Source organism: Hydra vulgaris, chromosome 15 (genome assembly GCF_038396675.1).
Source record: "Hydra vulgaris chromosome 15, alternate assembly HydraT2T_AEP".
In the NCBI taxonomy this organism is placed as follows: Eukaryota; Metazoa; Cnidaria; class Hydrozoa; order Anthoathecata; family Hydridae; genus Hydra; species Hydra vulgaris.
In genome coordinates this window covers 42,025,036-42,036,760 of record NC_088934.1, presented here as the reverse complement: position 1 = coordinate 42,036,760, position 11,725 = coordinate 42,025,036, and the positions used below count along the sequence as shown (strand labels likewise).

At 30.3% G+C, this 11,725-nt stretch overlaps 1 protein-coding gene across 1 annotated transcript; it reads right to left on the bottom strand.

The window, feature by feature from the left end:
* Positions 1-689: 689 nt before the first annotated feature.
* Positions 690-1,391, bottom strand: LOC136091966 (uncharacterized). Its single transcript, XM_065819686.1, has one exon. It carries the CDS (start codon positions 1,389-1,391, stop codon positions 690-692), a length of 702 nt encoding a protein of 233 aa, XP_065675758.1.
* Positions 1,392-11,725: the final 10,334 nt, after the last annotated feature.

Here is an 11,725-nt window from a genome sequence, read left to right as displayed (position 1 = left end):
GATTACTATACTAACGAAATTTCAAAAACAAAATTTAACGATTATATTCGCTACCGCAAATTCACTAAACGATTATTTATTTGTTCAATGAATGTTCAAAAGCAAATACATTCGTTTAATGAATATTTCGTCGCGTTGGTTTGACAAGGTTCTAACTGACATTTTTGCCAAAAATGACTTTACCATTTTATTAGACTATTTAAATCATGATGAACAAAATAAACTGAAATTTACAGCGATATAGCGCAAAACAAGCCAGCTACTTATGTGCCAAAGTTCTATCTGCAACTTTGTTTAACTAATATTTAGTTTGACAAGGTTCTAACTAACTATAGCTGCATAATCTCTTGCTGGTTTTTATTACCTAATTATTATGATATAGAATTTTATACCCATCAAAAATCATATAAAAAATAGATCTGAAAATCTACAAAAAGTATTCTTATTGGACACCGATGTAGAATAAAATACGATTATTTGAAAATTAAAAAAAAATCTTTTTTATAACGTTACTGAAATTGACACCTGTCACATAGGGAAACAAAATACTGGTTTCGATTAGCATAGAAATAACTATTATAATTCAAAATAAAAGGGGATTTATGAGCTAAATTTATTTTTTTATTTTAAAGTAATTTATTTTTTTTATTTTAAAGTAATTTTAAAATGATGTCTTTGCATTAATAAATTTACAAACTTACCGCAGTCAATGTACATTTTGCCGTACATTTTATAATCTTAAGTTTACTAAAAGATCTTTCACCCTCTGCAACGGATATTGGCATTGTGTGAAAGATGCGCAAAAGTATGCATATCGACGGGAAAATTGGTTGCAAGCCGTTGGAATATATTTGATTTAAAAGATTGAGAGAGTTGCCTTTATTGAACAAGGAAGATGCTTTCAACCGGTCAAAGTGACAATTTTCCTCAACAAGATCATCTTCTTTAACGTCATTTGAATAGAATTTCGCATGTTGACGAGCTTTGTCATCATATAAAGAAGGGTCTTCAGACTGAAGCCAGATAAAGGAAAACTGAGAAGAAACCTTTTTCACCACATTAAACCTTGATTGAATTTGTAGAATTATGTGGTCCAATGCCACGTTGAAAATATTTACTTCAAAATTCTTTTCTGTATCGTCGAGGTAGTTTTCTGTATTTAATGGTTCCTCGTGGAGTTTTTTCACTCTTCTTGTGCGTTTAAATTTAAATTCTCTATCAAAGCCTAGGTTTCCAGCCACTAGCTTTGCGTCAGTCAATATACAATTCCACGACGAACGAATGCAACCTAGGTCATCTAGAAGTTGTTGAATGAGGATAACTTCTTCTTCAATGGTGATTGACTCCGACTGCAGACATCGACTAGCACCATCAATATTTTGCTGTGTCATACAAAATGGTCAGGAGAACTACTGATTCAAATGATTTAAAATATTTTCCCAACGATTTCACTTGATTTAGCATGTTCGCAGTTAAGTCAAGTTGATTAAAGGTTCTATCCAAAGCAGCAGTTAGTGCAGCCGTGGCGCAGTGGTTAGAACGCTTGCTTTATAAGCAGGAGATCCAAGTTCGAAACGAGCTCTGGACATATTTTCGCGTCACGGTAAGGAAGGAAGCGTGAACTTCCTGGTTAAATGCACTTCCGCGGTGCTCTGTGACAAGACCGTTAGGACTTCTTGGGGCACCTAAAATAAATAAATAAAAAAAAAAAAAAAAAGCAGTGATTTCTCGTGGTTTTTTTACTAAGGGTTTTACAGCTGCAATGTGGGCTGACCATCTAGTATCTGAGAGCTTGTAAAGTGATAAAGCAGTTTCTTCAAAAAGAATTTTCTATCTTGCTGGGCTGCAACTAAAGAACACGTAAAGGGCTTGGATACTGCCAAAAAACGTTTTTATCTCAGCGCAAGACTCAGCAGCATGAACTCCAGCTAAATATAAACTTGCGCTTTATAAATTCCTTGCGCACCGCAAGGAATGTATAAAGCGAACGGATTTTTTTCAAGTATATGAGCTTGGGCTCCATTATAGATTCCAACCATATTAGAACAATTGTCGTATCCTTGGCCTCTCAATTTTTGTAAATCGAGATTCACTTTAGTTAAAACATTGCAAATTAAATAAGCAATATATGCACCTTTCTTTTTCTCTTCTAGGGATCACGTTCAACAAACGTTTAAGAAAAAATTCCGAAAACGAATATCTAAGCCTGAAACCTGGGGATGTAATATAAAAAAAGGAATACCAAGCTGGTAAAAATTATACAAGTCGAAGAGGAAAACAAGTACCGAATAAGATCATTCAAACAAAAAAGAAACTGTAAGTACGAATGTGCTAAGAAAATATCAGAAGATGAGCGAAACGATATTTTTTTATCATTTTATGCCTTAAATTCAGCTACTGAAAAAAACGTAAAGGGCTTGGATACTGCCAAAAAACGTTTTTATCTCAGCGCAAGACTCAGCAGCATGAACTCCAGCTAAATATAAACTTGCGCTTTATAAATTCCTTGCGCACCGCAAGGAACGTATAAAGCGAACGGATTTTTTTTCAAGTATATGAGCTTGGGCTCCATTATAGATTTCAGCCATATTAGAACAATTGTCGTATCCTTGGCCTCTCAATTTTTGTAAATCGAGATTCACTTTAGTTAAAACATTGCAAATTAAATAAGCAATATATGCACCTTTCTTTTTCTCCATATCTTCAACGCAGAGAATCGTTCTTTAACTTCCCAAATCATCTTACCCGAGTTGAATCGCACAAATCGAAGAATAAATGTGATTTGTTCGGTGTGAAATACATATGGGGTCCCATCGGTAACTATCGTAAAATATACGACATTTTTTACTTCTTTCACAACTGCTTCTTGAGCTAATGTAGCGCATTCACTAATGAATTCGTTTTGTGATTGCCAGGAAAGATAGTGACCTTGCATTCTGGTTCCCTTATTTTGATGACGAGCAACTGTTTCAAGATGATTCTTTAATGTTTCGTTGTGACGAGAAATAAGTTCAAGGCAACTTAAAAAGTTCTCTTTCTCGTTTTTCTCCATCGACGAATATTTCCCTTAAACAATAATTTCTACGTTAGTTAAATGTATACCATAAAAGTTCTGTAACAATAAAGAACTTTTTTATTAGAAGCATCTCGTTTTTTTTACTTTAGTCTGATGAATGCGAAAATCACAAGGGATATTTTTTTGCCGCATGCTTTGTTCGTGAACAGACGTGTTTTTTTTTTGCTGTGTAAGAATTAATAAAAAAAAAAAAAAAAAGTTTTAAGTTTTTAGTATTTAATTATTTTTAATAATCTGTTTACACCATTTACATCAGACCAATTACTATGGAAGTTTCTATAAAAAACATCGAAAAACTAATAAAAAGCATGTTAGAGGAACAGAGAAAGTCTATTTTAAAGGAAACAGAAAAACTACTTAAAGAACAAGAAAGTAACTTTGCAAAAATCACTTGTGCAAATATGAAAATAATAACAGAAAGACTAGAAAAAATTGAAAGCGATTTGAACAAAGACAAAATAAAAATAAAAGGTATGTTAAAAGATATCAGTGAATTAAAAGAGAGTATTGATTTCCAAGAGGAGATTTCAATGAAGAGGATATCTGAAACTAACAAACGCATAGACGAAGTTAAAAAATTATACAATGAAAAAACACTTCTTGATTCGAATAACGAATCAAATTTTTTGAAAGAAATAAAAAAAAAGTTAGTAGATCTCGAAAACCGATCCCGAAGAAACAATTTGCGAATAGATGGTGTTAAAGAACTACCTGATGAATCTTGGGAAGATAGTACAAAAATTGTTAAAAAAATATTTTCTGAAAAACTCCAAATTAATAAAGAAATTATAATCGAAAGAGCGCACAGATCAGGGTCAATAAAGTCAGGAAAAGAGCGATCAATTGTTTTTAAACTTTTAAATTTCAACGATAAAAAGTTAATTCTGCTAAACTCAAAAAAACTACGCGGAACAGGTGTGTTTATTAACGAAGACTTTGCAAAGGAAACAATGGAAAAGCGTAAAAGACTCTGGGATGAAGTGATTAAATTGAGAAAAGAAGGTAAATACGCAATTCTCAAGTTCGATTCTATTTTTTGTAGAGATCATAAAAAATAATTTTTTTTTTACAATTTTTTTTTACATACAGTGTTAAGAAAGTTCTTCTAATTTATAACGCAATCAAAATGTCTGTAACAAATGATTTTAAATCGTTTAGTTGTAATTTTTCAGCATCTGATGAAAAATTTGATCCAGATATTAATTATTTCAATGACATTATTACGGATTGTTCTTATTACTATCCTAACAAATTAGAAGAATTTTTTTATAATTATACAAAAAGCAATAAGTTTGATCAACTAAGAATTCTTCATATAAATATTAGAAGCCTAAACCGCAATTTTGAAAATTTCTCAATTTGTTACAAGAAACCAACAATTTTTTTAATATTATTTGTTTAACCGAAAGCTGGATAACTGAAAAAGATTTAAAAACTACTTCAAATTTTAATCTTCCTTACTTTGATTTAATTTCTCAAGAGAGACTTATCAATAAACGCGGTGGAGGAGTTCTTATTTATGTAAAGAAAAATATTGCGCATTATATTAGGAATGATTTGAGTGTTTCTGACGGCGACAAAGAAATTTTAACTATTGAAATTCTAAACGATCAATCACAAAACATTTTACTGAGCTGTTGCTATAGGCCCCCAAATGGTGTGGCCGAGAACATGAGCATGTATTTTGAAGAAAACCTTTTCAAAATAGGCATTCTTGAAAAAAAAAAGAATTTTATTCTAGGGGATTTCAATATGAATTGCTTCCATTACTTTACGGACATTAAAGTTAAAAATTTTTATGATTCTATTTTTGAAATGGGAGCCATTCCTTTAATAAATCGCCCTACCAGAGTAACTCCTAAATCGGCTACTCTAATTGATAACATTCTAACAACTGATATTTTTAACAGTGACTTAAATAAAGGTATTTTAAAAACAGACATATCTGACCACTTCCCTATCTTTTTTATCATAAACAACTCTAAAATTATGACCAAAACTAACATAAAAGTTAAATTACGCAACTTTAACCAAAAAAATGTTGAGCAATTTAAAACACAATTATCATTACTTCATTGGAAGAACATCGACTTTAGTGATAACGCAAACAAAATTTACGATGATTTTTTTAATACATTTTACTCAGTTTATGATGCCAATTTTCTTTTACATGAAAAAACATTAAATCAAAAAAACATTAATTCTCCCTGGATTACCAAAGGTTTAAAAAAATCATCAAAAGTTAAGCAGAAATTATACATAAAATATCTAAAAAACAAATCATTCGCCAATGAGAAAATATACAAAGACTACAAAAATCTTTTTGAAAAAGTTCGAAAAAACTTAAAAAAAACATTACTATTCTAAAATTCTCAATAAAGCCAAAAATACTTGTAAACGCTCCTGGGAAATAATAAAAGAAATTATCGGTAAATCAAAACCGTGCTCAGGTTCCCTGCCACACATGATCAAAGTAGATAACAATAATATAATTAATTCTCAAACAATAGCTCACGAATTTAACAAATTCTTTGTTGAAATTGGCCCTAAATTATCTAAATTAATTCCTAACACTGAAACATCATTTAAAGGTTTTCTAGTACCGATGGATAATTGCATTCACTCGGATGAGTTATCTAAAGAGTTACTATTTGATGAGTTCGAAAAAGCCTTCAAAACACTAAAAAAAAATAAAGCAGTTGGACCGGACGAAATCAATGGTAACATAATTATAGATTGCTATGAACAATTAAAATATATTCTTTTTAAAGTCTTTAAATCATCAATCGAACAAGGAGTCTTTCCTGATCAATTGAAAATTGCTAAAGTTATTCCACTATTTAAAGGTGGTGACAAATCTGACATTAGTAATTACCGGCCTATTTCTATCTTATCTATATTTTCAAAAATACTAGAAAGAATCATGTTCAATAGAGTATTTAATTATTTTAGTTTAAATAATTTATTATACAACAATCAGTTTGGCTTTAAGAAGAATAACTCAACCGAGCATGCAATTATTCAGTTGGTACGTGAGATTTCCAATTCTTTTGAAAAATCTCAATTTACATTAGGAATTTTTATCGATCTTTCAAAAGCATTTGATACTGTGGATCATGATATTTTACTTTATAAACTTAATTATTACGGAATAAATGAAAGAGTTAGTAAATGGTTTCAAAGTTATTTATCCAACAGAAAACAATTTGTTTCTTGTAATGATCTTAATCATACACAGTTTTTAAATGTTTCCTGTGGTGTTCCGCAAGGTTCCATCTTAGGCCCTCTTTTGTTCTTAATATATATCAACGACTTGCATAAAGCATCAAATCTTCTAAGTATTATGTTTGCTGATGACATAAACTTATTTCTATCTAACAGTGACATCTACCTACTATTCTCCGTTATGAACAAAGAACTTCAAAACATATCTAAATGGTTTAAAAGTAACAAATTAACATTAAATGTAAACAAAACAAAATGGATTTTTTTCCACCCGCTCTCCAAAAAACGTTCTCTACCCCAAAATTTACCAAAAATTTTTATTGACCATAATGAAATAAAAAGAGATTCTGTAACTAAATACCTGGGGGTTTTCATTGACGAGAACATCACATGGAAACATCATATTAACTATGTCTGCTCGAAAGTTTCAAAAAGTATTGGAATTCTATATAAAGCGCGTACTCATTTAGATAAAAATAATTTAACTAAACTTTATTATTCTTTTATTCATAGTTATATAAGTTATGGAATTATTGCCTGGGGTAGTACTGATCAAAGTAAGTTACAATGTCTCCATCGCCGTCAGAAACATGCGATCCGTGTAATTAATTTTGCGGATCGGTTCTCAAATTCCTCAATATTTTTCAATCAAATGAAAATCCTCAATGTTTATAAACTAAATGTATATAAAAATTTATCTTTTGTTTATATGTGGAAGTATGATTTATCTCCTTTAATTTTTAAAGACCTTTTTATTTTGAAACCTCTAAGCAAGTTTAACATGAGGAATAATAACTATTTAAATAAACCACTCTGTCGAACAAAGTTCAATCAATTCTGTATCACTTATCGTGCAGCTCATCTCTGGAACAAAATTATTTTGCCTAACTTCGGCTTACCCCTAACTTATTCTGTTTTTAAAATTAAATTAAAAGATCTCATTCTCTCTATTGAAAATATCTTAGAATATTTTTAATTTGTCTTATGATATATAATAATTTTGAAATGTATGTTCAATCTTTGTTTTATACTTGTTGACAATTTGTTTCTATTTATCTAAGTACTATTTTAATATTTTTATGTTAATTTTTTACGTTCTCTTATTGTAAAAAGGCGTTTTTATAATACTTTATGTACTCTGTTTTGTAAAAGGCTCCTGACGATAAGATCATTTGATCTTCTTTTAGAAGCCTTGTTTGTATTTGAAAAAAATATGTAATTTATATATATTACGTCAAATGTAAACAAAAACTTACGAGAAAAAAAAAAAAAAAAAAAAATATTTTTAATTTAATAGCGCATCAGAGTACGAAATCAATGATGAGTTCTATTTTAAAATTTTTTCGAGGAATTAAAAATAATGATATAACACAAGTAGTATATACATTTCAACTATAGCACTTTAAGATTAAAAAAACTATTTTTATTTTACTACGGCATCTGGCGCCCCATCGATATCTGCCGCCCAAACTGACAAACTGTCCCTTGCCCCCTCCCCTCTCGGCGGCCCTGGAAAACGGGGACGACTGCAGTGAATTAAGTACACGGTTATCTTAATACAACTTTTTTGTGTGACTTAGGTCATGCACTTACATATTAAAGTAACTTTAAAAGCTTCGGAATAGTTGTTTAAAAAGATTTTTACTTGTTAACATGTTTAAACAGGAAGAAAAGGCGTTTTAATTTAACCAAAACTGCAAAAGATTCTAAACAAAATATTGTAGAAGCTTCTGGAAACAATGCCATTAATGTTTATGAAGCACAGACTGAAAATAATTTTGAGACATGAATGTACAACCTACGAATGATGCTGAATTAGTGACAAACAAATAAGAAAAATATGTAGTATTCCCCCTCGATCATCCTCTAGGTCTTAAGTATTTTAAATTATATTTATGGTTTGTTTTTATCATAAAATTTTTATCTAAAATGTGATTTTGACATTAAAATCTACTATTATATACAAATTTTTAACCACTTAAGAATGATTCAATTATATAATAAATATACTAGACATACTATTGTCTACTATACAATAAATATACTAGACATACTATTTTCTACTAAGTAATATTACTCTTCTAGGGATCACGTTCAACAAACGTTTAAGAAAAAATTCCGAAAACAAATATCTAAGCCTGAAACCTGGGGATGTAATATAAAAAAAGGAATACCAAGCTGGTAAAAATTATACAAGTCGAAGAGGAAAACAAGTACCGAATAAGATCATTCAAACAAAAAAGAAACTGTAAGTACGAATGTGCTAAGAAAATATCAGAAGATGAGCGAAACGATATTTTTTTATCATTTTATGCCTTAAATTCAGCTACTGAAAAAAGGAATTTCTTTATTACTTCGACTGATCGCACAACCACTGCTAGACCAAAAATAAACCACGAGGAAAACAATGATAGTGAAAATGCAAATACGAGGAAAACAATGATAGTGAAAATGCAAATACGAGGAAAACATTGATAGTGAAAATGCAAATAAAGAAACTGATGACCACGCTGAAAAACAAATTTTTTCAAAGAGTAAGTAGGCCTATATATATTTTTTTCATACAAAAGGAGAAAAAGTGCGTGTTTGCAAAACATTTTAACTTACTACACTGTCAATTTCACAAAAGCCAGTTTACACAGCTTACAACACCAAAGATGTTAAAACAAATACTCCTGCACAAGATCTACGAGGTAAAATCATAAAAGGCAATCGTACACCGCACAGTGATGCCAACTCAGCTAGGGATCACATAAATCTTTTCCAACAGTTGAGTCACATTATTGTCGTGTAATTACCAATAGAGAATACCTTGAGCACACCTTAATGTTTCAAAAATGTATAGTCTTTACAAAGAGTCTTGGTTTTCACATTCCCAAAAAAGATAGATGCGACCTTTGTGAGAAGTTTAAAGTTGCTGAAAACACTGATACTATATCTGAAAAATTGAGAGAAAACTTCAAAAGACATCAAGTTTTTAAAAAGGAAAAAAGATATACGTGCTGAAAAAGAAAAGATAAAAATGTTCCGGTTGTTACTTTTTGACCTTTAAAATGATATTTTGACTTCGCATGCAGAAATTAGTTCTCTTTTTTATCTGACAAAGCTAAGCGTGTATTATTTGGCATCTTATTTTTCAAAGGCGGGAAGAAGCGGCAATGATAATAATGGAAGAAGCGGCAATGGTGCCTTTTGCAAAATTTGAGTAATGTGGCAGAGGAAAACGACGTAAGTGGCTTAATTACTTGGTCTGACTCCTGCGTTCCTCAAAATTGAAACAGTATATTATCAAATGCTGTGTTACATTTTTTAAGAGATAATCCAAACATTAACTCAATCACTATGAACTATTCCCTTCCAGTTCGTTCATGCGTCCGAGAGGTGGACATGCCCATAGCAAAATTGAAAAGCTCATGAGGAAAACTGGTTTGTATAGTCCAATTGGATTGATAAGGATGTTGAAACAAGTTAACAGAAAAAATCCTTATCGTATCATTCAAATGAAACCACATGACTTTAAGGATTATTCAGTAACAGCGAAGCTGTTTAATTGTAATTAGTTCCTTTTTCTAACGTTCCCGTTCTAAAATTTATTCAAACATCTCACAATATACATTTTAAATCTAGTCATGATCGCAATGAACCTATGAACTGTGCGAATGTCAAGTTCAATGAATAACCTAACAGAAAGAATGCAGCAACAAGTCCATCAAATTCCACTGCTTTGAATGTAAAACCAAAGATTCAAATTGTACAAAGGAACTTGCAGACTTTGAAAAAAAAAGTAATAATCTAATTTATAAAAATTAGCTTTTTACTATATTATTGTTTCAGTAACAAAATTTAAATTAACTAACTGCTTCAGTCACAAAATTTCATAGTAACTAACATGTTTCCAACTACCGTTAAACAGCAGTTGGAACCTTGTCATAGTGAGAATATGACTATTTATTTATGACAAGGTTCTAATTGCATTTTGGGGTATTTATTTTTCTATGAAAAGTGAAACATTTTTTAATAAAAAATAGTAATACTTATATCGAATGCTTATGTTATCATGAGTAAAAAATATTATCGATAAGTTTTGATAATTTTTGATGGTAGGAACATAACAATTTTTAACATGATTTACTCAAAACTAATCGCGGTTCAGTTAGAACCTTGTCAAACTAACGCGACGATTTGTAAAACATTTATTTGCTGAACGATGATTATTTGTTCAGTAATCGTTCAACAAATAAAAACAAACAAATGTTCGAAACAGTTAAATATTCTATAAAGTTTATTCTACAAACGATTATTCGTTCAAATACTCGTTTATAGAATAACGGTCGCGACAGTTATTCTACGACGCGTCGTTCTCTATTTTCAATCAATCTACGAAAAAATAAGTTTTCGGTTTTCAAATCTTGATGATAAATGTTTAGATTTTTTTCATATACGTGGTTGAACAACCTAAACTTTTATTTATATAAAGCAAGAAGTTTCCTTATATTAAACCCACTCCCTGTTTATTAAATCTGGGATAAAATTCCTATCTCCCTCCCCCTTTTTTCTCCGCTCCCTCCCTTTGTATTCCAATGGGTGGTTTGATGCAAAGATCCTTGATAAATGTAGAAGAAGTGCTCATATAAGATCTAAGATGATATGTTATAGGTTGATTAACATACTGACTAAAACCATAGTTATTTATAAATCGTAAAAAAAAGTTATAGATAACACTGTCTGGACCATGATAAAAGTGCCAGTTTAAACCAGGTAAGTTAAAATCCCCACGTATGAGCACAACTTTATAAGTGGAACACAATTTAAAAAAACATTTAACTCTTGTTTCCATATCGTCAATAGCTATTTTTCCACAACCACAGCTACGATAAATCCCAATAACTTTGAATGTCTGATCATTGAGATCTAAATCTGCAGAGATGATTTCATAATTAATGAAACTCAAGAGGTATATCCACTTTAATAAATTTAATGGAACTGCGAAAAGTAAAGGAAATACAATTTAAATTTAGTAACAATGCTGACCAGTCTAACTGGGCTGATTTGAGCTTTTGTTCGTATAAAGAATTTTTACTCCTTAATCAATTTTATTTCAGAAAAAGTTTAAATGTTTTAAACGTTTTTAAATGTTTAAAGTTTAAGTGCTTTTTTCTTTAAGTTTCAAACATTATTTCAATTTGCATTAGGCCTAGGCATAAGTATTATCACCCACATCTAGTCAGCACAGCTTCAATATTACAGTCATATGTAAAGTTTGTATAATTCAAATTTGTTTTTTTCATTCTTTATTACTCTTTAATAAATCTTGCTGTTAGAAGTAATGTATACTATTTTTAGAAACTGTCGGTTGCGCTGACAACATTGTTTGCTTAAATTGTTGTTTTTTTTTTTGCCACGTCTTATTTACTTCAACCAAAT